We start from the raw sequence: 26,941 nt of genomic DNA on the forward strand, positions 1-26,941 counted from the left end.
TGCTATGAAGTTACAAGAGGCACACCAACATCCTGGAGTTTGGTAAATGTCATGTCAAAGATCTCTTCTCATCAGTTTTTGTGGACCACAGTACATTGGTTTTCTCCCACTACAGTAAATTAAAGTACATTTAAGAATAAGGAGCCTGTGAACTGTCTCACCACCAGCACCACCACTACTACTACTTAGGGTGCAACTATTTCCTTTCATGAGAACTTCAGCCTCCAGGGATGTCAGTTCAGCAACTTACAAAAGGAGGTCATTTACACAATCTACCCAGGTTTGAGAGCTGTGTGTGCTCCCAATTTTCGGTTGCGTGGAAGCAAGGAAAGAGGAAAACCTGAGTAGAAGTGAATGTTTTGCAGCAAGGTAGGAGGAAAAGTTACCAAGATTTTCCTCTTACCTTGCTTCCACACAATCACTCCTACCCAGGTTTTCCTTTTACCTTGCTTACAACACAACTGAAAACTGGGAGCACACACAGCAACCAAACCTGGGTAGAACACAGTTTTCGACTGTGTGAATGACCTCAAGCTCTATGTAGAAATCTTTGCTGGTTTCAATTTAAACATGTTTTTTATCATTAAGAGTCTTGTGATGCTGGTTAAAGCTGCAGTGCTGTACATTCTTGCTTGAGGAAGGCCACCCTCTTCTATGTGCACCCTCCCCAACCTGCCTCCCTCCCTCAGCTCTCCTCTCACCTGATCCACTGTGCACAGCCTCCTTGAGGATCTTTAGTTCGTTGTTGAATTCTGCAATGAGGGAACTCTTGCAGAGAGGGCGTGGGATAAAGCGCCGTTCAAGCTGGTCAGCAATATGCTGCCGGGCAGTCATCTCTTCATGATTTTCAGCTGGCTGAGCTAGCAACTGGGGTGGGTGGGTGAGAGCAATGGGGAAGAGCCATGAAGAACAAATAACATAATCAAAATATGTACTGAGTCCTTTCTCACGATCACATGTGAAGGCTTCAGGGCAAGCAGTGGAGAAGGCAAGCAGAAGCTCACCTTCCCCACAAACTATCTGGCTGGGTGGTCTGGGCATGCGAATCACACACCCAGACGATCTTCTGCTGCCCCAGGTAGAGCGGAGCTGTGGGAGTTGGGATGCATCATCTCGGCCACCAGAAATCCCACAATGCACTGCACAAGTGCGTGATGCATTGTGGGGATCTCCCCAGCAACAGGCAGTGCTTCGGCTCCAGCTGAAAGCAGCTGGCACTGACACATGGTCAGGTAAATGGGGTTAAGGGAGCACTCACTCCCTTAATCTCGTTTAAAAGCCTGGCTGCTCAGCTGGGTTTGCCCCCAAGGTGCCCCAGGGAGTCAGTCGGCTCCCGGCAGTTCCCATGGGCAGCCAAGCCTGGGCTTATTGGCCCTAGCCCAGTCTTGGCTGCTCATGAGAACAGCCTCATTAAATATTCAAGAGAGGAGAGATAGTAGAGCATCTGTTTTGCATGCACAAAGTTCTAGATTCAATCCTTGGCATCCCAGAGGTGGCAGGGTTGAGAAGACCTTTGCTTGAGACCCTGGAGGACCACTGCCAATCTGAGCTAGATGGACCTATGATCAAATTCAGAATAAAGCAGCTTCAAAAATTAATTTGTCAGGATGTTGCTTTGAACATCCTAACAAAGAAGAATTGCAGAATTTGCCACAGCAAATCTTTTACAACTGAGGTCCTTGAACGTTTTGTAAATTCATTTTTTTACCATGTCAGCTGCATTCTCATGATGAGGAGTGCAGTTAAAGAATTAACTCATGCACTCCAACAAAGTGTGATATGAGAAAGGAGCATTAGTCACTCACTGTGAAGGCTTCTTCTGGCTGCTGGTGTAGAGGACATCTCACATGCGTTATCCTCCCTGCATGCTCCAGAAGGCAGGACAAATCAATTAGGTAGAGCCTTTAAAACAGGGGTGGGGAACCTTGGCCCTCCAGCTGTTTTTGAACTACAACTCCCACCACCCTCAGTCACAATTATTGTGGCTGGGGATGATGGGAGTTGTAGTTCAACAACAGCTAGAAGGCCAAGGTTCCCCACCCCTGCTTTAAAAGTTGGGAGAGGATAGCCCCTCCCAGTTCTGTGTAGTCAAGCCAAGCTCCTAGAAGGAAAGGAATAGTGCAGGGGGAAAAGAATTTGAATGTGGCAACGAAGCAGTATAGAAACAACCAGGAAATAAAAGAAAAGAGAAGGAAAACACTTACCAGTAGCTGTGGACTCCCAAGGGTGAGTCGAGATGTCCTCAACACCAGCAGCCAGAAAAAGCCTTCATGATGAGTGGCCAATGCTCCTTTCTTGGCTGCTGGGTGAGAACATCACATATGGGACATGCCACAGCTAAGAGACCCCGAGCAGGAGTGTCCCCGGCTGCTGGGGCGGAAGGACCTGCTGATAAGAAAGCATTTGAGGTGAGGGGGAGATTGAGTGTTCTTCCTCTGGGTAGGTACAAGTAGGTTAACCAAGGCAGCGGCATGGCGTTTGATGGTGTTTGTCCTGAGGTCCTTATCTAGGCCATCCTGGAGGAAGAGGAGGAGCTGAGACATACCGCAGCTTTCCAGGGAAAACTTGCACTGGTGGCACCAACGGAGGAAGGCCTTCCAAGTGGTCTGATATATCTGGTTGGTAGACGCCCTCCTGGATGCTAGTTTAGTGTAGATTCTGCAGGTTGTAGAACCTGCCTGTTCAGCCAGTCCATCTGGTTGTTCAGGGAGCCACTGACATAGAGAGCTGGGAGGGAGGCGACATGTTTCTCCATCCAAGAGAGGAGTAAGACTGCTTCCTCGTGCAGATACTTGGATTGGGTCCCCCACTGCCGACTGACATGGGCCTTGGCCGTGTTGTTGTTGGTGCGAATGAGGATGTGGCGGTGGTGAACTCTTTCTATTGCGGAGATGCTGTGAAAGTGCTGGATTGCTGCCAGCAGGGCTCTGTGCTTCTGTGGAGATCATGATCGAGACATGGGTAGGAAGCGGCGGTCTTTGGGATGGTATGTTGACTCTATCTTGCACCCATGTTGGATGGTGTCTAGAACCAACTTGTCTGAAATGGAGGCCTCCCAGGCATGAAAGGAGAGAGAGAAACTGCCTCCTACACTCGGGAGTGGTGAGTCAGAAGGTCAGACAGGGCTTCTGCCGTTGCCCAGACTGCTGCTTGGAGGTGTTGCTCCGAAGGTTAAAGCAGTCTGTTCCAGGATGGGTGCTGTTGTCCAGTGTTCCTGTCTCCGGGTCTGAAGTTGGGACAAAAGGAATGAAAAGGCTGAGAGGGCTTGCGTGTGGAACACCTGCCGTCCTTGCATGAAGAAGATGGAAGGGCCTTCTTCTTGTCCTTGGTTTCATCCAGAACCTCTTGAAGAGCCTCATCCCCAAACAGCATGGCTGTGGTGAAAGGAACCATCAGCATGTTGGCACGGGAAGTGGGATCCGCCTGCCAATGTCTGAGTCACAGGGTGCGCCTGGCCACTATGTTGGTTGCCATGGTGCGGGCACCAAATCGGACCAAGTCAAGGGTAGAGTTAGCAATGAAGACCTCGGCCTTCTGAATCTTGAGAAGGATCTGCCTCTCTCTAGGAGGATCTGGAGGTGGAGACTGTAGGAGCTCGTCCATCCCTAGGAGGGTAGTTCTGGATATGATGGAGGTGGCCGTGGAGGCTCTAATTCAGACTGAGATGGTGTCTGTGTTTTTTCTGCACTGGAACTCCAACATGCGATCGGTGGGGTCCTTAAGAGAGGACTCCCTGTCCCTGGGCAGAACGGCCCCCATGGTCAGAGCGGCCACTGAGGCGTTTACTGGAGGTGACTGGAACAAGGCTGCTGCTGAGGACATAAGCTGTAATGTTTGGTAATGACAGCAGCAGTCTTTTTCTGGGTGTAGGGAGTCTGCCACTCCTGCTTTACTACTTCAGAAAAGGTTTCAGGCAAAGGAAACAGAGGGTCATTAGGGGAGGTGGTAGGCAACACCATGGACTCCCAGGTGGGGTCCATGGGTTCCTTCAGAACCTCTGGTTAAATGCCCAGGGTATGCAGGGCCTTGAGCAATAATTGAGAAAATTAATCAGATGGAAAGAGTCTATGCGCTTATGTGGAAGGTTCCATTTGTTGACTGTCAAACCATTCTCCCTTTTCCCTTGCATCTGGTTCATTGCTGGGGTCAGCTGGGATGCCTTCATGGGTGCCCCTTGGGCTAGGTGCATTGAGAGGCCTGAGAGAGACCCCTGGGTTCCCGGGGTGAGGACTCATAACCAGAAATCTAAGAAGGTTGTGCAGGAACTGTTTTTCTTTATGCATTTGCTGTCTTTCGGACTTTTCTGATTTTTTGTGCTTTTGAACCTGCTTACGCTTGTGGCTCTTCCTAGATTTTTTAGGGGACTCTCTGAAGAGTTAGAAGATGAATTAGAGGTGGAAGAATCAGATTCTGAAGATTGGGCCTGATCCCTGAGCCTGTGGTGCTTCATAATGGGCTGTTTGGGCTTGTGCTGCTCCGAGGAGGAGTGAATGGTCTCTACAAACCAGGCCTGCCAGGCTATGGGCATTTTCTAGGGAAGGTGGATGCTGGGATCTGGGGGCACGGATCAGGACCCAAGGGCAATCTGGGCTGGATGGGGTGAGAGGGACCAGATGGCCCTGGACACAACAATCCCTGAGGCGGAAGAAGAGCCGGTCCAGGATGGCCTCCGGAGCCCCTGTTGTCAGGGGGAATCGGGATGGCTGGAGAAGGAGACCATTAGTTCCTCGATGCCTGTTGTGAGGGTTGGAGGCAGCGGCGGATCCGCTAAAAAACATGGGCCTGAGGGCCCTGCTGGCTTGTTGTTTGTGCCAGTGACCTCCGACAGGAGTAGACCTGGCTTGGCTGTGGGTGGGGCAAAACCTCCTGAGATCTCTCCTTCCTGCCCACTCGGACCTGCGTGGGAGGGGTAGCAGGCTTCAGCATAGTCTTCTGGCCCAGGAAGGTGGCAGCTTCGTCGTCCTCCAGAACAACGATGTCAGGGCTGTTCTCCCTTTGGGTGGGGGAAGTGGACCGCTTTCGTAGTGTGAGTCATGGAGGCAGCAGGATACTCCGGTGGCTCTTCAATTGGCTTGGAAGCCCCTGGCCCCCACTAGACTCTTGCGCGGACCACAAGGGTCAAGGTAGGCCAAAGACTGCAGCGTGAACAATGGCAGCCATGCTGCGGTTGGTGCTTCTTTCCCTTGGGCAGCAGTACATGTAGAATGCCAATCCTCTGAGGCTCCATGAGGATGAAGGGAGGGAAAGGACAGTAGTGGAGAGAAGGAAGAACGGTGCTGGAGGGAAGCAGCAGGGAGATGCAGGAAAAGAGAGGGCTGCAGAGAGAAATGGAGAGGAAGGTAGGAGCTGGTGACAAACGACCTTCTCTGGAGCACTTGCAGGACAAACTGAACTGGGAGGGGCTGGGCTATTCCCTCACACCTTTTAAAGGCCTGCCTAATTTATTTGCCCTGCCCTCTGGAGCGTGTGGGGAGGGTAACCCACATGAGATGCAATCCCATTTCAGGCAATCCCAGTCAAACCTCTGCAGTTAAAGAGCATTTTAACCAAGATCAGGTCCTGGTGATCTGACCAGGGGCACTGAGCCCCTGGTGGCGCAGTGGTAAAACTGCCGCCTGTAACCAGAAGGTTACAAGTTCGATCCTGACCAGGGGCTCAAGGTTGACTCAGCCTTCCATCCTTCCGAGGTCGGTTAAATGAGTACCCAGAATGTTGGGGGCTATATGTAAATCATTGTAAACCGCTTAGAGAGCTTCGGCTATAGAGCGGTATATAAATGTAAGTGCTATTGCTATTGCTATTACTATTGCTATCAGTCCTGGTTAAACGCTGTTTAACCACAGTGGTTAGATCGGGATTGCCTGGAAATTCTGGGTTCTCACATCATGCTCCACGGGAGCATGCAGGGTTCTGTGACTGTAGTTAAATCTTTAACTGCACTCCTTGTCATTGTGAGAATGCAGCCATCAGTGGTGAACCTAGGCAATCTGGGTGCCCGGACCACCCTGTTGAGAGGACACCCCGCTCCCCGCTGCCATGAGGACCCTGCCACCGCGAGCCCTCCTCCCTACTGCTGTGAGGCCAAAGCGCCGATATTCTAGCTGCCATGTGCATGGCCAGGGTGTGTGTGAGGTGAGCAGGCCTCCCCGCTTGGGGCGGTGGCAAGTGGAGGGGGAGTCCGTGACGTCAGAAGCTTGTGACACTCTATTCTAACTGTGCAGGCGCACCGGAACACCTCACAGTTCTAGAGGCCTCTGAGCCGGACAGTCAGGCTCCGCAGCTGCTCCGGTACTGCCCACCGCCGCTACAGGGGAAGAGCCTGCTCGCCTCACCCTCTGGCCACACACATGGCGGCTAGAATACTGGCGGTTCGGCTCGTGGTGGTGAGGAGGGCTCACGGTGGCAGCAGGAGGCCCCTCTGGGCCTTGGAGGCCATGGGGTCAGGGGGTAAGAGCACCTCTGGCAGACATTAGCTTTCTCCAACATGAGTGAATTCCCCTTCTATGCAATGGAACGTATTATATTACCATGCACTGATATGTATTTGGTTAACCAAAACTCAGCTAAGCTTTTTCTGGCTTTCATCAGTATGTTGTTACAGTCTGTCTGTCTGTCCTGTTAGTAGATGTTCAGATTATTTCTCCACCCCGCAACCCCTGACTGCCATCATGCATCTGGCTGTCTTCATACCCCGTCAAGATAAGGGACCACACAGGGCAAGAAGCCACAAACAAGAACAAAAATCCCCTGTGTCAGACAAAGAGTTATATGTCTGAAGAATACTGACTGAATCTATACATCTATGGGATTCAAAAATATACACATACAACCCAATGCTGAGAAAATGGTTGCCCATGAAAATGCCATGCACCATATAGTATGAACAAAGACATTTAATACATTAACCATGTATTTAATATATTTAATGTCTTTATTCATACGATATGGTGCATGGCATTTTCAGGGGCAACCATTTCCTCAGCATTGGGTTATATGTGTATATTTTTGAATCCCATAGATGTATAGATTCAGTCAGTATTCTTCAGACATACCCAGAATGTTGGGGGCAATGTGCTAAATCATTGTAAACCGCTTAGAGAGCTCCGGCTATAAAGCGGTATATAAATGTAAGTGCTATTGCTATTGCTATTGCTATATAACTCTTTGTCTGACACAGGGGATTTTTGTTTGTGTCTTCATACCCCATCAGAATCAGGTACCCTAGTTTAGGAAACTGTTCCTGGGAACCAACACCTTGTAATATTTTCTATTCTTCCTTTGAGGAAAAGTTCAAGAGTACTCAATGCTGTTTAGTATTCAAGAGATACAGTATCACTGTCAAAACTGCTGTTGCTCAAAAGCATGGTCATGTTCTTCTTTTCTACCACAGGGATTGTACAGTTGGTTTAACACTGTCATTTAACAAGGCAATTTTAGATTAGCATTAGAAAATGTTTTACCTTGCACTGAATGAAGGGTCGAAGAAGCACAAAGATAGGAATTCGGGTGCGAACAATAAAATCCACGAAATCCCACAGGGCCAACCCTCCCACTTTTCGCAAAGCCATCTCTTTGACTTGCAGGCTCAGCCAATACCATTGGCTGCCAAGCTGACGTTCAAAACAGACAAGGATCACCTTCAGAGCTAGAAGGGAGACAAACAGCAAAAGAATTAAAGCACTGTGCAATGACAACAAGAAGCTTGTTGTGACTTTAGAACTGGGACTCTCTTATGATCAAAGAACTCTGAGTCAAAATATTCCATAAGTCTTTTAGACCTGTCAGTTGAGGCCAAGAGGCCACTTGGTAGACAATCTGGTTGGTATCTGTTCACAACCTGGAAAGGGTTTACTGACACCTCTTACCCCTAGGGTTTACAAGGCAGCATCAAACAGGATAACCACCAAAACCTGAAACTGTAAAGTGATAAGTTGGGAAATAATATTAAAAAATTGTCGTTCCTTCAGCCTACAGCTTGGGAGACATGTGACTGTTGACCCTCCTTTCCCCACTGAGCACTCAGGAAACAGTATTAACAACTCAGAAAGCTTTATTGTTATAATGGGATATGAATTGGAGCAAATGGGGGGAAATAGAAAAGAAGTTCTCAACCTTATTAATACATCGAGGCAACACAGAAAAGAACAAGTTATTCTAGTATGAACTAATCTGCCTACTTTCCTTTCACTATCCCTACAACTGGACTAATATTCATGTGTCTGCTATCTTGGATTGGGGTGGAAGACAACATCACAGACTAGGTCATTGGGGCATCCTTATGTGTCTCTACAGTTGTAGCATATTTGGTTCAAATCGGTTCAGTGGTTCAAAACTTAGCCCACTTGTGCCTCAAACATTTATGCATCTGCCATCTTGAATCAGGGTAGATGACATCATCACAAACTATGCCATTGAGGTGTCCCTGTGTGTCACTCACTACAACTGTAACTAATTTGCTTCAATTTGGTTAGACAGTCCACAAGTTATTCCACTTACGCCTCAAAACTTCATGCATCTGCCGTCTTGGTTGGAGTAGATAACATCATCACAAACTATGCCACTGAGGCATACCTATGTACCCTGCATCTGACTGCCTTGGTTGCTCTAGTGGATGACCTATGCTGGGAACTAGACATGGGGAGTGCGTCCCTGTTGGTTCTGATGGACCTCTCGGCGGTGTTTGATACCATCGACCATGGTATCCTTCTGGGTCACCTCTCAAGTATGGGAATCGGAGGTTCTGTGTTGCAGTGGTTCTGGTCCTTTCTTGGGGGGAGGGTCCAGAAGGTGGTGCTGCGGGACTACTGCTCGGCTCCGTGGCCATTGGCCTGTGGGGTTCTGCAGGGTTCAGTCTTGTCCCCCATGCTGTTTAACATCTACATGAAACCGCTGGGAGAGGTCATCCGGGGACTTGGACTGAGTTGTCAGCAATATGCTGATGACACTCAGCTCTATCACTCCTTATCACCTGATCCTAGGGAGGCAGTGGATGTCCTGAATCGGGGGCTGGAGGCCATGATGGGTTGGATGTGGGCTAATAAACTGAAATTGAATCCAGACAAGACAGAAGTAATGTTGGTCAGTAGGAGAGCTAATCAGGAAGAGGAGATTTTACCAGTTCTGGATGGAGTTGCACTCCCCGTGAAGGAGCAAGTACGCAACTTGGGGGTAAGAGAGCCAGCGTGGTATAGTGGCTAGAGTGCCGGACTAGGACCGTGGAAACCCGAGTTCAAATCCCCATTCAGTCATGATACTTGCTGGGTGACCCTGGGCCAGTCACTTCTCTCTCAGCCTAACCTACTTCACAGGGTTGTTGTGAGGAGAAACTTAAGTATGTAGTACACCGCTCTGGGCTCCTTGGAGGAAGAGCGGGATATAAATGTTAATAATAAATAAATAAATAAATAAATAAATAAATAATTAATAATAATGGACCTGGCACTGCTTCTGGAAGCTCAGGTGGAGGCAGTGGCCAGGGGTGCCTTTGCACGGCTTTGGCTAGTGCGCCAGCTGCATCCTTTCTCAAGAAGGCAGATCTGGCCACAATTACCCATGCCTTAGTCACGTCATGGCTGGATTACTATAACACACTCTATATGGGGCTGCCCTTGAAGAATATCTGGAAACTGCCGCTAGTGCAAAACGCAGCAGCTAGGGTTTTATCTGGAGCTGCCTGGTGGGAGCACATCACACACATTTTGAAAGAGCTGCACTGGCTACCAGTTTGCTTCCAGGTCCTATTCAACATGCTGGTTTTGACCTTTAAAGCCCTTAACGGTTTGGGCCCGGGATACCTGAGGGACCGCCTGTCCCAAGGGTTGCTGCCTGCTTGACAAGGTCATCTGAGGGGGCTCTGCTCTGGGTGCCGACAATGAAGGAGGCTCGGTTGTCGTGCACGTGTCGTGCACGCAGGACAGGGCCTTCTCTGTTGCTGCTATTCACTCCTCGGTCTCCATCACAGCTTTTAGAAAGCATGTTAAATCTTGGCTTTTTACCCAGGCTTTTATATTATTGTCTCTGCTGTTGCTCTTTGAATTTTGTACTGTTTTTATGCTTGTGTTTTAAATTTTTAATCAGATCTGATTTATGTTTTTAGCTTAATATTTTAATTGTCTTTTTTGCAATCTTGTTTTTAAATTCTGCTGTGAACCGCCTTGGGATTATTTTAATGAAAGGCGGTATAGAAATGTAACAATAAAATAAATAAATAACATCTGTAGCAAATTTGGTCAAATCGATTTGGCAGTTCACAAGTTAGCCTACTTGTGCCTCAAAGTTTACGCATCTGCCATCTTGAATTGGGGTGGATGGACATCATCACAAACTATGTCATTGAGGTATCCCTGTGTGTCATTCACTACAACTCTACCTAATTTGGTTCAAATTGGTTAGACAGTCCACAAGTTAGCCCACTTGTGCCTCAAACATTCACGTGTCTGCCATCTTGGATTGGGGTGGATGACAGCATCACACACTATGCTATTGAGGTGTCTCTATGTGTTCCTACAGCTGTAGCAAATTTGGTTCAAATCGGTTAGGCAGTTCACAAGTTAGTCCACTTGTGCCTCAAACATTCATATATCCACCATCTTGAATTGGGGTGGATGACATCATCACAAACTATGCCATTGAGGTGTCCCTATGTGTCCCTACAACTGTACTGATTTGGTTCATATAGGTGCTGGCGTTGCGATGTTAATAGGGGGGACGGACATATGGAATACCAGGTGTTCTCATAAGCCTATTGGAAAGTAGGCTAAAAAGAACAAACTGACACAAACTGACTACAAGTACTGTTCCTACAATACTTTTTGTCCTGTGTCCTTGGGGCTGTTATACTCCACAGATCTCCTCAGCTCAAGCTGAGCAAGGCCCCCAGGAGAGAGACAGAGAGGCACTTTTCCACCTTCTCTTCTTTCCTTCCCCTCACAAACCACCCTTCTCCCAGACATACAAAAGAAACAAAACCCCTCCTCCCCAAAAGAGAGGGGAAAGCCAACTGCTAATTGAATTAGCCAACTGCTAATTGAGACTGTAGCCAATTACAGGATGTGGTTTGTGGTCTGACCTTGATGTCAATTACCTAGCAACCAGGCCCAGACTCTGTTAACCCCTTGCTCACCACACATGCACATGACCATCATCACCTGCTGACTATAGTATCAAGTGGTTACTTGAATGTGTGAAAATCACAAATCAACCCCTACAATAAAGATTTTCTGCCTTCAACATCACTTCAAACCATGATGTGTTGTGAAGTCAAACAATGAAGTGTCATATACATATGTGTGTATGTGTGCGCATGCATGTACACATGTGCATGCCAAATAGCACTTCGCTTCCTGTGTTTCCCTTTCTGTTCCAGTTTTGCCAGGTGGAAACTCTCACTCACCTAGGTAGGCTGCCTGACTAGTAGACTCAGCTAGTCCTTCCTTGCGCAGGTCCTTTCCTGCATCCCCTGGGGTGGAGCAGTGGGCAGGAGAGCTCTCCAGCATGAAGTTCTTACTGCGGGAAGTGCTGATTATACGAGGTGGCAGCAAAATATTAATAACTGTCTGGAGCAGCAGAAGGACTTCAGGCTGCTCCAGCCAAGGGCTGTCTGAGGGATAGCAAAAGGAAAGGAGAAAGAGCAGATCAGGCCTGAATTACAGTGCCAGGTTCAGTGCCATTTTTAGCACCACACTCTGATGCAATATACACATTCCCTCTTGTAACACTTGATCAGCTCCCCTACCTTCCCCTCCTGTAAGCAAAAGGTAATGTTATTTTGGCACAAACACACATCGATTTGCTTTTGTCTCACCACACCCACACTGTTCTTTGCTTATGGCTCTTAGGGGCTTGTTCACACATCGCTCTTAACCATGACTCCCAGGAAAAAAATCCCCCTCACCACATCCTGGTTGGACTGGCTGACCCCAAGGATAGTACATCCACACCTGATTAGCTGAGGACTAAGCAGTATTTCCCCTGAGCCAAGACTGCCTGGCGGAATCATTTGTTCAGGGTTAAGTCACACATGTGAAGGAGCCCTTAGGAAAAGAAGCAACCTTATTGCAGGAACTGTAGTGTTAAAAGTATAGTTTGAACCACAGAGGTGGCATGGAATTGGGTGAAGAGTAGCCTAGGTGGAGGTTATGTGGTTCTCTTGTTTCCCATTCTTTCTTACACATGGGTAACTTTTTGCTTTGTCCAGCATGCTCTGTCACTGTTGTGATCTCACAAAAGGGGAGCTCCTGTGCCAAGAGTGAATTCAGAAAACACAGCTGAAATGAGAGAAGAACACCACAACACCTATTTCCTTGTGTATATCCCAGCAGGCCCGACTAACAATACATCATTGCAAGACCACTCATAAAAAGAAAAACAGAGGTGAAAGGAGGCACAAACATTTGCTGGTTTGGAGCGGCAGTGGGGAGGGGAAAACAGTAGAGTCTTTCTGTTAATCAGACCTTTGCTTCCTGATCCTACTGTGAGCACAAATGGAATCAGTAGATTTAAAAGCATTCCTTCCCTTCTCTCCTGATTGGTGAATGGGGAGATCACGTGGCTTAAGGGGAAATCTTCTTTCAAGGCCTGTGCAGCGATAATAAGAAAGAATTAAGTCATTTTACCAGCAAATAATAAGGGGGAATGTGACTATAAAGGAAGAGAGTTTCACAAACACTTTGTTTGCAGAGCACCCTACAGGAGTGCCTTGGGTCCATTTCTTGAGGAGTTCACCAACTTGAATGACACCTATGCAAGGGCACACATTCTAATTGAAGCATAATCAAGTGACCAAATGCTCAAGGTATGATCTCAGTTACATCTCTTTTGATCCTGCATGACAGCACACAATGCAATGATAACTACCTCTGTGTATGTCTATGTAAATAAGATATAAACCTGAAATAAATAACTGGAAAGGTAGTACAAGATAAATTCCTTTACAAGTTAAATATGAATTGTATCTCTCCTAAACTTAAATATGGAGGTACCCCATATTATTGACCCTGAGGATTAAAATTCTGCCTTAAAATAAACACCAAAATTCACAATACAGTAGCAATCATTAAAACAGAAATATGTCCTGCCACTCTGAACAGAAGAAAGCTTAGAACCAGTGAGAGAAACAACATGAAACTCCAGTGATCTGTAACTTGAAGGTTCAAATCAGCCTCATCAATACTTTGGTATGAATTGTATTTATTCAGTATTTACATGTGAAACAAATGAACCTCAAAACAATCGGAATCTTAAAATGTAGACCAATGATTCCTGAGAGATTTCTAAAACTCAATGGTACTGGTAGAGGGGGGGATTCTTTTTGGAGGCAATAAGCATTTCCAGCTTCATCTGAAACACATGCACATATGAAGTTTTTTTAAAAAAACAACATGATAATATAATTTTAGAAGAAATACAAAAATATTTGCTAGGAGTATATTGATAAAAGTTTATGTGAAGGTACATATTTTTCCTGTTAAAACTGAAGGAGCTATTTCTATGGAATTTGTAGATATCATTATGGTTCTTATTTTTTCAAGTTTGATATGTATTAATGTACTTTTAGCAATTTAATGTAATTTTTTCAGAGCATAATTCATACTCAATCGATACACGTGGCATATCTGTAACAGCCATTGGCAACTCTGTTCAGTCACATATTTACATTTTAAATATGTGTGTTTTGATTCTTTATTATTTATTTATGCCCTCTCTTTGTCATCACAAAACTTCACAACTCTGAAAAAGCTTGCTTTCCCTCCTCTCACTGAGCAATATATCTTTCAGTGTATTCAATTTGTTGTTGAATGTCTGTATCATTCCACATGAACAGTAATTTATATATTCAATATTCCTGCACAATGCAATCACAGACATAGAAATGGTGGAAGATGGAACTGGGGGCCAAAATCTTGCACCTGTGTTTATTAATTGAGTACTTTTCAAGATCGCCTTAACTTGATACCAACTAAGAAGTGCAAGAGAGTCTCCAAAAGTGCAAGTCTCCACAAATCTAAGTACACAGCTTGCATTTTCCAAAACAGCAGCAACACAATGCAAGCTATAAACCACTCCACAGCTTTACTACATTTTAAATATTCTGGTTAATAAAGGATAGTGGTTGACATCCAGACTAAACAATCACCAGCAAAGCAAATGCACAGCATGCACTTCAAGGGTGAGGCAATTTTAATCTCTCTCCCCTTCTTCCTGAAGTCAACGGTGACCCCTGAAAATATGTCTGCATGGCCCTCATAGACATAGTTTAAAAGGCCACAGTCAGCTTCTGAAGGTAAGAAAATTATACACACAGACACCCAAGCGCTTGTAACACATTAACTGCTCTGGCATTTCCTTGGTCTGGATGTCAGCTAGTATTTGAATGGGGAGGGGGGCCGAATCTATGGATTTGCGCTTTATATGGTTTCTGCTACCTTAAGAAGGGTTCGGTTGATACTGATGTCCTTCAACATCAAAAATTGATGCATCAAAGTCATCAAAGGGATGCCTTCCATTAACTTCTAGGAATCCTAAGATACAGAACTGATAAGGAAACCTCTCATCATATTGTTTGTAGAAAGCCACGCCAAGCTTGAACTTATGCAGAACAGAAAAATAGCAGACCCTCATATGCACAGAAAAAACATTTATCATCAATGCAGATACCTTTAGTAATTTCAGAAAGTCTTGAGTTTTATGAAATTCCAAAGCTTGCATATTAATGAACTTTAGAAGTCCTATTGCTTCACCTCTCTTACTCTAAAGCAGAACACAAAATGATCTTTTGTGTCAGCTCTTCGGTTGGCTTAAACCTGCATAATCCCACCGCAACTTCAGTGGTCCTATGCTAAACTGGCACCCACCGAAGAACTGGACAATCATTAAATGTTGAGATGCCAAACTTTAGCATGTGTGTGGATAAGTTTACATTTTATCTCACAGTTTTTGCCCAGCTTTCGCAGAAGACAAAAGAGCACCGATGAGTTGGTGTCTCAACCACATGATAAGCAAAGCCTGTTGAACAGGCAAGGCAGTCACACCTGAATCTGCAATGCTACAAGCCGGACAACAGCTGTGCTGAAGGGTAGAGGTGGCGAGAGATAAGGGCTGAGATGAAGAAGGGGTAATCCATCGGCCACACTGGAAGGTCCCACTACTCCCATCACCTGCAATACAAAGACAGCACATCACCAGGACCGATTCCTGCAATTCCATCCATGCCATATCCTCCAATGTTGATGAGGTACACACTTCAGATAGCGCAAGACTGGGATGCTCTGGGGTTTGGAGCCCTCCACAGTGGCTTGCGGTAGCTGGGGCCAGTAGGGGGAAGGAGTGGTTCTAGCAGGAGGTAGGTAGGGGGGAAAGGGACTACTACAGGGTTAGCCAGAGGGATTGGGCAGAAGGCACAGGGAAAACCAGTACATTTACGAATGTACTCAGTACTAGCCCTGAATAACCAGCACTGTACTGGTAGAATAGGTGGGGTTGGAGGGTATGCCATGTAGCTACTGTCCTCAATGGAAAACATATACTGAAATCACCAGGTTTCTAGTTGATTTAAGTTGCTCCCTTCTTTCTTATCTTTTGGTAATGTCCTGAGACTGGGTATGGTACAATGTTCAGGCTCTCCCATATGATTACATGCTATTATTTTTAAGATTAAATTTGAAATAGGATTGGCTGACAAACTGTTTCAAATCTACTTCTGAAAGGTTTTGATTTGGAATTAATTATGTTGTCAGCATTCTCTCAGTTTATGAAAAATGACCCCCTCTCTAAGGTTTTGTATACCTTGGCAATTGACGGTGAACTATATAGTTCTGATTATCAGCTGTTGGTGTCCAGTGGCTACTCCAAGCTACTGGGATTTGTGCCTCACCCTACCTTCCAAGGTGCAGGTTGGGGGGAAAATAGCTTAGCAGTATGAACTGGAATGAAGTGGCTGGAATACAGATCTAGCTTGAAAAGGTATTATAATACAACAACAACAACAATAATAATGCAGTTCCAAAAGACCTTGAAGAGCACCTCAACACCATAGGGGCCACAGAAATCACCATCAGCCAGTTACAAAAAGCAGCTTTACTGGGAACAGCCTATATTCTGCGATGATATCTATAACAACAGCAACAACATTGACAATAAAATTCAGCCATCCCAGGTCCTTGGGAAGGACTCGATGTCTGGATAAAACAAACCAGTCAATAACACCTGTCTGACTGTGTAAATAAATAATAATAAAATAATAATAATAATACCTAAATATTATTTAATACCTAATAAAACTAATAATATATTATTATACTAATAATATCTAAAATGATATAATAATAATAATAATAACAATAACAACAACAACAACAACAACAACAACTTTATTTGTTAGCTGTCCCATAACAAATTGTTCACTTGATGCTGAATTAGTGTTACTTGGAGGATAAGTAGTGCCTGTGTTTGCATCTGCATCTCATCTGCTCAACCTGTATATTTGTAGGCAAACAGATAGTAGGACACCAATTAGAAAAACACCACAAATCTTCAATGCTCTCTCTTCCTAAGGAAACACCCTGTAAAACACAGTACTTCTTACCCTTGGGGAAATGGGAGGCCCACCATATAGTTAAGCAGACTCAAATTACTTTCATGTAGGAATGTGCACAAACCAAGTTCTGTGCACTGGTTTGGCGAGGGACTGGTTTGTGTGAGGTCCAAAGTGGTTTGGTACCACAGACAGGGGAGCAGTGAGCAGGATCTTTAAAAAAAGAGGTGATCAGGTCCCTATCTGCTCTCTACCACCGCATGCAGCTTCCTGCTGAGATGGCACTGCCCCAAAGACCCATGCATGGCATCAGCACCATGCTGACCATGCGAATGGCGCCCGCACATGCGCGGATGCCATGTGCGTGCCGGTGCCGTCTTTGGGGCAGCGCCATCTCGACAAGAAGCTGCATGTGGTGGTAGAAAGCAGGTAAGGACCTGCTCTCCTCTTTTTTTAAAGTTCCCACTCACCACTCCCTCCCCTCCCCGTGGCACCAAACCGGCTCGTGCACACCCATACTTTCATGCCGTTTTGAACTTACCAAACAAAGAACCCTCCTAGATCAGACCAAAGCTCCATCTAGTATACCACCCTTTCTCTGTCAGTGACCAACAAGATGCTTCTGGAAGCACACAAAAGAGCCAGGAAGGCAACAGCCCTTTCTTATTGTTTGTCCAACAGCAACTGGTATTGAGTAGTATACTGCCTGTAAACATGGAGGTTCCATTTAGCTATCATGCCTCATAGCTGTTGACAGACCTAACTACTGTCAATTTGTCAAGTTCTTTCCGAAGTTATCTAAGCAAATCACATAGAATCATATAGCTGGAGGGGGGTTTGTAGTCCATTAACCCCCTGGCGGGTGCAGGAAATCCAGAACTAGAACCTCCCCAACAGACAGCTGTCCAATCTCTGCTTGAAGACCTCCTGTGAGAGAGAACCCACCATGCCCTGGTAATTGGTTCTGCTGTCACTGTTCATACCAGTAGGGAGTCTGTCCTAATGTGCAACAACTCTCTTGTAACTTAAGCCCATTAGATGTAGTCCTCTCTGGGGCAGAAGAACACAAGTCTTTGCAGTATTTTGGGTAGCAGCTCTTCTGATATTCGAAGAGTGCTATCATCTCTTCCCTCAGTCTTCTCTTCACCAGGCTAAACATATCCACCCTAAATCTTTCCTCACAGGATTTGTTCTAGACTCTTTACCATTTTCATTACCCTCCTTTAAACCAGTTCCAATTGATCTACATTCTTCTTAAAGTATGGCACCTAGAAATGGATACAGTGTTCCAGATGAGCAGTGAGTTCTGTAAGTTTAGTGTGTATTGTAAAGATGATAACTTATTTGCTTTATGGTGTCAGTTAAATGCTAACACCACTTTCTGGAGCTTACCATACTTAGTTGACATATATAAGTGATATGTTTCTAACTATACTATAAGTCACTGACCAATGCCAATCACTTCAATTTCAAGTTATATATAAATATTTTCTAAGTATCTGGAAGATTTATTTTATTTATTTCATTTTATGTTCTGCTCTTCCTCCAAGGAGCCCAACTAAATACTTAAGTTTCTCCTCACAACAACCCTGATTATCCTTCATTTACCAGATTTTACATTATGTATGCTTGCAGAAGTCCAGTCTTCTATGGATTTGCATGAATTCCTTAACTCACAAGAATCGGTACATGCTGTTAGATTGCACTACCTGGGTTGTTCAATTTGAAAACCAAACAAAAAGAATAATCAGGCCTATGTTGCAATGATCTAAATCTGAAATGGAATGGTCTGTCATTGCCAAAGCAGGGAATGGTTCTACAAGTTCTATGTGTGCCAGTTGCTTCATCAAGTGAAGTTGTTCCATTTAGCTCTTTGAAAAGAGATACAAACCACACAGCAACACTGTATTGTTAAGGAACAGAAGGATCTGAACATTGCACAAGAAAACCCCAAACTACTTTAGACGACGGACATTACAAATGGCAAACAAATTTACTCGGGTAATTCCCCGAGTTAGTCAATTGATGCCTTTTTGCAGGGCAGTAAAAATTGTTTTCTTTCCACAACTTGAGACTGAATACGTCTCCAGCTTCCCCCGCTCCTTCTAGTTCTGCCAGGTGTGTGCAGTATCCACCACCCCACTCTCCAACTTGCAGCCCTCAACTCTCGGCGCAACACACAGGAGTGGATCTTCAAAGTGGTGCGTGGAAAGTAGCAAAAACCAGTCACTAGACTACAGGCTTCTCTCCTGTTCTCTCCCCATGCACCACTTTGAAAATGTACTCTACTGTTTCTAGTATCTCTTGAGGAACCTATTTGTATGTGTCAGGTAGCATACAGGCATGGACTAAATATTCAAAACAAGGGAGTTTCTACAGCAGAGAGGAAGTCTAGCAGTTGTGCAGGAGATTACAATGTTGGTTACTCACCAGATTGACACAGACATTGATCAGTGACCTAAGATGAGGCAGGAAGGATATGACTGGCTGCCTCTGAAGTGTCAAACAAACCCCTTCAATCAAACTGCTGGCAGGCTCCCATTCAACCTGTCGCCTGGAACACAACAGTAGGTGGCATTAGGGTTTTTTGCCCCACCGGAAACCCTGCAACAAGGTGACTGAGACAAAGGAATGCCAAGGAAAGCTTAAGACAAAGGAGGACATCGCAGATGGCACAATCTACGTTACAGTGTAAGCATCTTACCCATGCTACTGAGAAAGCAGAGAGGCACAGAAGACATTGCAGAAGAAACCGGGCCGCAGCGAAGAGGCTCAACCACCATGTTCAACTGATGATACAAAAATACTCAGACCAACAGCAAAAAGAGGAGTGAGAAAGGCAAGAAAGGGTGTGTATAAGGAGGACATGTTTCAGTTTCTAGTTTCATTTTTGAAATGAAAAGACCTGGCAAGGCAAACATAGGACACCTACAAATAGCCTTTATACCAGAATGCTCTGCTATTAAACAGAATATTCTAAGATGTGTCCTCCTTTGGTAGCATGACTCGCTTGGGAGTTCTCCACACAGCAGGGTTTACTGCGAGTTTTCTGCGAGGCTTTATGCGAACTCAAAGTTATCCCCCAAACCTGATGCAAAAAGTGGATTTTTTTTTACCCCGGATATAAATCAAGCTGTGCTCTAACGCACAGTGAAAAACCCGAATTGTGTGTGAAGTGCTCCCCAATAGCTCGCAGGGACTTTGGGGTAAATCTGCCTGATATGTTAACGCGCACCCTCCATTCCAGAGGAGATGCAAGCTAAAGGGCTTTAAAAGCCCTGTGTAAAAAACTTCCTGTATTTTTCCCTCTTGGCAATGTTGATTAAGCTAATCCGTTGAACTTCAGAGATTGCCTATCAAACTGATCTGAGTGTGTGCAAATAATAACAACCTTTTGCACCTGACTTTGTATTTTGCTGAGCTAACTGCATTTTGATAGGATTTGCCATTGAACTGAGAGCCTTGGAACCAAAGGCCCATGATAACACTACCAGGGGTCTAGTGGAGGGGGAATATGCAGAGACAGAGTGCTGGCACTTCTCAGCTTCTCTGGCTGTTGGGGTGGGCACACCATGGGGGCTATCATGGAGAGTGCCTGCACTTCTGAATTTGCAACTACACTACTGAACGCGACTAAGAGTTGATCCACATGGCCATATTTGTACAGCAGTAAAGTGGATTCCTAATCACTTTTGCTATTCAGCAATGCCTAATGTAATTTTCCAGTGTTTCTAGTCACCTCATCAAGGACTGATAGGCAAACTGACTTAGTGATGAATATACTTTGGTTATTCTCCTCCAGACATTTAAAACAGTATTTTCTCAAAAACATTTATTCAGAACTATCAGCCTACTACTGCTTTAAATCTCTTTAGGAAAATCCACTACATGTTTTGCCCATCCAGAACCAGGGAACAGATTTTTTTCTAGAACGTTGGGGTCCACATTGATTCAGCAGATTCATTAAGGGACATGTGCATTTTGTTTCACATGGCACATATACAGTCAGATAGCAGCATGGGATCTGCAGTGCTTAAGACTGTAAAAGCACTGACTTGCTGCATATGTGTCTTCGAGCAAGTTCACACTGCATTGTAGCATCTACCGTGGTCACAATGTGGATGGCTGAATGCAAAAGAATTCGATTACTGTGACAATATGGTATGTTCATTGCTGTAATGCATGAAAACAAAAAACTTTCTAGCGCAGCAGATTTTGGTAAACGACTGAATTTTAGAGGCAACATTGAATGGCAGGAGAATGTGAGTCAGTTGCCATGTAACAAACTGCTCTTTCATCTCTGGTGACAAGAACAGAATGCCATTTCCCACCGCTGCGCTCGCACAATGAGGCAGGGGGCAGGATTGTGCCCCTGTCACCGAAGCAGGCACAGCAACCACCATCTTGGGTCCCCCTCCACTTGGTCAGGACCGGCCAATCAGGGGAAGGAGGCGGGCCGATTGGGCCCAGCCGCCTCCATTCTGGGCAGTCTTGCTTGAGTTGGGGGTGGGTCAGGCTGTCCCCCGCCTCAGCAGGGTAAAGCCTTGTGGTGAGAGGAGGTCAGGATATGGCACCTGACCAAATCAGTACCTGGCCCTTTGCCCTGGTGTGGGACAGCCCTCACTAGGAGGCACCCCCACACGGAAGGAGAATCAGCACTCTGGTTAGTTAGGTACCTCGTTGCAAGTCCTATTCACTGTACATTAATAAAGTGGCCCTAATTTACTCCAACCAAGCATGTCCTGTCTTCATTGGGGTCTGGGGATGCAATGCATGGTTACCAGATAGTTATATATTGCAATACTGGTTCTCATCACCAGGAGATTAGTTCCCTCCCAAGTTCATGACTTGAAAATGATGTTGGCAGATTTAAAGCCTCTAGAAGTCCCCACAGCTCTGCAGGAATTCAGTCATGTAAGACGCCATCACCACATCCAGATGCTTGCAAGATGAAGAACCCAAAGATCTGGGAAGGTAGATCTCCAGAGATGAGCATTTGGCTTCACTGTGATTTTTGAACAAGGCTATAGAGAGTTTCAGTGCTCAAGAACTGAACCTAAGGGAAATTAACACTCACAGAGATGACTGCTGTTATGGCTTCTCCATGCAATTGGCAGCAATTTACACCTCACACCCCTGAGGGGAGAAGCTGCTGTGAGTGACAAAGAGAGACAGCATGAGGTGCTCACTACAGCAAAGAGGAGTGCAAAGAGGGCTTGGAAAGCACCTGTTAAGCCAAGAAGAACAAAGACCACTGAAGCCTCACATCTACAGGAGCACCTGGGGCTGATAGGGAAAGACAAAAAAAGGTCACTAGGCCAGGGGCCCTAAATATTTCAGGAGGGAGAAGCAAACCCCACCATTAAAGAGTGGGGAGACCAGACCAGCAGCTGAAAGAATCCCAAATGCTTAGGCAAGGGCTGGGAGGTCGAGCACATAGCAACAATCTACTCCTCCTGCTTCTGCCTTCTCTTCACAAAAATGAGAGGATGGGGAGGAGGCAAGACTGGCAGCCAAGTTAGCTTGAGTATTCCTGCGTATTCAGGAGCTAGGGACGGACCCACACAGCTCCTGTCGTCGTCTTCTTCTTCTTCTTCTTCTTCTTCTTCTTCTTCTTCTTCTAACTTCTACTACTTCTTCTTCTTCAACATACCATTTTCTTCATTAAGAAATCCTGCTTCCTGATGGAGTGGAGATCACCCCAGAGTCTGGACCACTGGCTGCTGCCAGGTAGGGAGAACCACATTTTGTCTTTGCATCTGAGCACGGCAAGCTATTGTTTGCAATAGTGCTGACAGCATCCAGATGCAACAGCAAACTATGGTTTGCCATAAAGTAAAAACAAAACCTTCTAATCTCCCCCTGTGTGCGAAGAAATGGGGAAAGGGAGTAGGGAGCCTGCCCTGAGAGCCTGAGGCTCACTGCTGCTCATACTCATAATGACAAACCATAGTTTACTATTATGTCTGAATGCCTGTGACTTCAATATTTACAGTTTATTGATGGCTTTTACTGTATATTTACTGTATTTTTTGTGAATGAGAATGCCTTTTTAATGTGTTGAAAACGGCTGTCATTGTTTGAGAATGTAAAACACATTTTTAAAAAGTAAATACAAATAGTGTGATCACACTCCTTTAGATGGAGTCATGAGCTGGATCTTTTCCTGCACTTCTGCTTGACAGTCAGGTTTTTTGCCAACTTGAAACAAGACATTTACAGAAATAGGATGAGTTAGGGAAACTAAGTGGTCATTCAGATGGCCTAGCCAGGAGGGCTGGTGAGAAGGCAGAAGCTTGCCTGCCTTCCCCCACAAACGAGTGGCAGCCATCTCAGGCTCCACCACAGTGCACACCCTCATGAGCAGCGTCATAGCAGAGTCCTGAGCTGGGATTGGGAGGAGGAAGTCCTCCCGCATCCCAATATGCCTTGTGCCAGCGACGGAGGAGTTGCTCTCAGCAGAGCAGCCACTCCACTCACTGTGGCCACTCCTTCGACCCGGCACACTTCCCAAAATGGATGCCTAGATACCCAGTGGCTATCACACAGACAATCGCCTGCTGAGGGAGAATGAACTGTTGGTTCATTCTACCTTGGTAAAAAGCTGCATAGAAATGGTGGGCTACCCAAGCCGGAGCAGCTGGGGTAATCTAAGCAGCTCGTGTTGTGAGAACAGACTTTAAGTGTAGCTACTTAATGGCCAACATCCAGGCCAATGAAGACCACATGTAGCAATGCTGTGTGCACTTCAGAGGAGAGACCACTTTTGTTGATCTCCCTTCTCCTCTGTAACCAGCTGTGACTTCCGGAAATATGTCCCTGATGTCTGTGTAACACTCAGAGACATATTTCTGGGAGCCACAACCAGCTACAGAGGGAAGGGGAGATCAATGAAAATTGTTTCTCCTCTGGAGTGTGTGTGCAGCGTCACTGCACACACACGTTGTTATCCTCATCTTAGCCAATGTTTCTGGGTCCAGAAGGAGTGATTCTGATTAGTGAACTTTCTAAAGGTGCAATTGAAAACACTCATCAGACAGCAAGGATTTCTCGAAGTGAGGGGAGGATTTTAGTCATCAAAGACCTTAGGATTCTCTTAGGAGAATAAGAAAATGGTGGGGGGGCAGGCAAGATTTGAAGGGGGGAAAGAACATAAAGAAACAGAAGAACACATTCTCATCACAGGCAAAGACATGAGGGGGAAGGATACTTTTTCATGGGGAAAATGGAGGACAGTCTTGCACACACATAAATATTCACTGGGAAACTATTAGATCAAAATGTATACAGCATTAACCTAGATTCAAAAGAATTACACTTTCTGGAAAACATCTTTGTTCCTTTAAGACGAACAATTATATTGGTGGCATAAGCTCTCATGAACCAGATCCCACTTCATCAGATTCATCTTTTGGGAAGTATATTAGTGAACCATTCAGATGTTACATGGAACATCTTGGTTCTGTATAATATTCATGGGCCTCTGGTTTGCATGTTCCTTCTTCTCCTTCTCATGCAAGTGCAGGAAAGTAAATCCAACTGTAACCAGCGTTTGCATATGAAACTGAGATTCATTCCTAGTTTCATAAACTGGCTTTTTACAGACTTCTGAATTTGCTGGGTTCAGACATCACAGCAAATCCCAGTTTGTTCTAAACCATGATCAGAAGTTCAATAAAACTTCCTCATCTCACACACCAAGAGGAACAGGGAGCACAAACTCAAGACTCAATGTCATGACAGGAACCACAACCAAATCATGGTTCCTTGTGACATCTGAATTAGACCAATGTCTCCTTCCTATGTTCTCTTCACACCATTTCAGCTTGTTTATCTAAGCAACTATTTGGACAACTAGTTTCAAACTTCAATGATTTTACACAGTTGAGTGATTAATCTGAAGCAGAACAAAGCTGATGTGCTCTAGAATCCCATGCCTGTGTAAACAAAGATTAATGGTGCAGGAAAACACTGACTCAGGAATCTCCGAAACAACTTCAGTTTTCTCTGACCATGTAGAATAAGATCTCCAACAGGATTACACTCCTTGCACCTTTTTAATCTTCGATATGGAGAGGTGTATTTTAATTCCTCTATTGCTGCAGACAGGCTGACAACAAAATGGAAACCCTATTATATTTAAGCATATTTACATATGCATACAGTAATACCTAAATTAACTTGGGATACTTTCATATGATTATAGGAATAAGAAGAACAACAAAAACTATCGCTCCTGGATACTATTTTTTTTAGCGTGACACATTTAATTCTGGATACTTGTTTTGAGGAGAATACTTCTTATTCTATTTTCCTTGTGGTTCTTCATAAAAGATGCATTTCCTCTATCGGTGTCAAGAAATGTGGCTATGTGCACAAACACCAATAGGAGAAATACATTTTTTTTCTTTTTTGCTGTAAGAGTTCAGTGCAGCAAAACACTGTCAATAAAATGACATACCCTTCCTTCAAGGCTTGCAACATCAGAAGCGGACCCCCAAAGGTTTCCGTCATACCTGCTCACCTCAAAGTAGGCATCTTGTGAATTTTATTGAACATACGATCCAATCTCTTTAGGATGAGGATAAGGGCAGGCCTCACTGCTTCGGCTGTCCAGTCAGTGATAGGCAGCATCTCCATGATGTATCGCCGGAGCCCACGGCTCTCCATCGTCTGGGTGTCGTAAGGTGCCAGCTTCAGAAGGGAATGTGCAATTTCTGCCAACCTAAAATTATTGCTTGTTAAGAGGGAAGTCTGAGATTCTGCAAAGCGAGCTCCTCTGCAGAAAGTTATGTCTACTGCTAAGCAAAAGAGAGCGCCCCATTTAACAGAATGCTTTGTGATTAAAAAACACAACCTTCAACACTCTTGAGTTACAACATGAAGGCATTGTTAATTTCTTCCGGGACGCCTATTTAAATATTTTTCTATAAAAAGACTGACATACCAAAAAAAATTAATATATACAGATGGCTATGTTTATGCAGAGACCGACAGAAGAATCTGATATATGGTCTACGGTGCTTATATATATTTGACCACGCTGCATTAATACTAATGATATGGTAAATTTGAGCTGGTGGCACACTACCAAGCCAGACTGATTTCTCATTTTCTTTATTATATACCATAGGATTGCATCTAAAGTTTAAAAGCAGGGTGCTATAAATCAAACTTTATGTAGTTCTGGTGCTTTCCTGCCATCCTTCTCCAACTGCTTCTTCTGTTCACCAACATGTAGCAGCTACAACTTCAAATATCATCGAGACTTTATCTCCGATTTCCAGAAATGTTCTGAGTATTACAAGGCAAGAGCTAGATCTTTATTTTGTAGAAACTACAAATTACTTTTACTGTTCTTCTGCCATTAAAATTGAAGGAAGCGTATAGTTTTTCTGTGGTAGTGATCACAGATACAGATACAGATTATTCTGTAATGCTACTAATTGTGAACACTTTTACCTATTGCCTGTCTAGCAGTGCCCAGCTTTGCGGAACAGAGAGACAGAAAGAAGAACAGAAAGAGCCCTACAGTAAAAAAAAATATGGTGGAATGTCCATTCTTACATTTAAATTTGTTTCTCAACCATTTCTTTGCTTTCTTTAAAGCATGAAAGCATGTTTAGTTTTTTTTAACTTCTCAAGGCATCTAATTTTGATTCTAGAAAAGATTACTGTAGCATTAACAATAAACCATGAATAAGGATTTTGGATATATCAAGTGAGAACAATTTAGACATCTGCCTTCACACTGTTCTTTGCTTTTACAATAGAGAACCTACTGTGGACCTCTTGTTTCTACGTGTCAAAATATTGTTCTAGAATGTCGTGTTCTTAAAATCCCAGATTTAACATTTAAACGCCCTTTCCCCCAATTTCAGTTTCTAATTTTGAGCAAAACTCAAAGGGAAGCACTCATCCATTAAAATATCTTCTCTAATCTTAAAGCAAATTTTTTGGCTTGATTTACACATTACAATGCTAGTGTAGTAGCTGCTTAAAAACGGAACCATGCGAGCGTGAATGCTGCTCCACATGAGAAGTTATTTGTGTGAAGAGACTCAGTCCGGGTAATTTCAGCTGTGTCAGCACTAATCCTGCTTTCCAATTTCATATTCCTAAGGAATAATATTGATAACATCACAGTAAAACTCTGCAGATGGCCAACAAAGTTCACAACTTTTCACTATCTATATTTTCCTTTTATGCACAAGAATAGGAACTGCTGAGTTAGAGGCTACTAAATGCTGGAAACTGACAAGGCAAATGTTATTTCATTCTATATTTATGGAGGTGTAAGAGCTAAATAAATAAATTCTGTATTAATAAAATACAGTCCCAATTTCCCCCTTTTATACACTTTTATCAAGAGGTCCCTAAAAGCTGCCAGAGAAATCCTTGGACCATATT

The 26,941-nt window shown here is 44.6% G+C and overlaps 1 protein-coding gene across 11 annotated transcripts in view; it reads right to left on the minus strand.

The window, feature by feature from the left end:
• LOC128339530 (protein unc-80 homolog) overlaps positions 1 to 26,941 on the minus strand; it is a 254,357-nt gene that overhangs the window by 33,387 nt on the left and 194,029 nt on the right. For all 11 annotated transcript variants that reach the window (XM_053283625.1, XM_053283624.1, XM_053283622.1 and 8 more), the window contains 7 exons: positions 25,056 to 25,256; positions 18,962 to 19,085; positions 15,030 to 15,155; positions 12,453 to 12,576; positions 11,393 to 11,599; positions 7,461 to 7,645; positions 702 to 867 (listed from right to left, as the gene is read on the minus strand). In XM_053283625.1, the coding sequence (XP_053139600.1) occupies positions 702 to 867; positions 7,461 to 7,645; positions 11,393 to 11,599; positions 12,453 to 12,576; positions 15,030 to 15,155; positions 18,962 to 19,085; positions 25,056 to 25,256 (1,133 nt within the window). The remainder of the gene's footprint in view (positions 1 to 701; positions 868 to 7,460; positions 7,646 to 11,392; positions 11,600 to 12,452; positions 12,577 to 15,029; positions 15,156 to 18,961; positions 19,086 to 25,055; positions 25,257 to 26,941) is intronic.

The sequence above is a fragment of the Hemicordylus capensis genome, chromosome 1 (genome assembly GCF_027244095.1).
Source record: "Hemicordylus capensis ecotype Gifberg chromosome 1, rHemCap1.1.pri, whole genome shotgun sequence".
NCBI lineage: Eukaryota > Metazoa > Chordata > Lepidosauria > Squamata > Cordylidae > Hemicordylus > Hemicordylus capensis.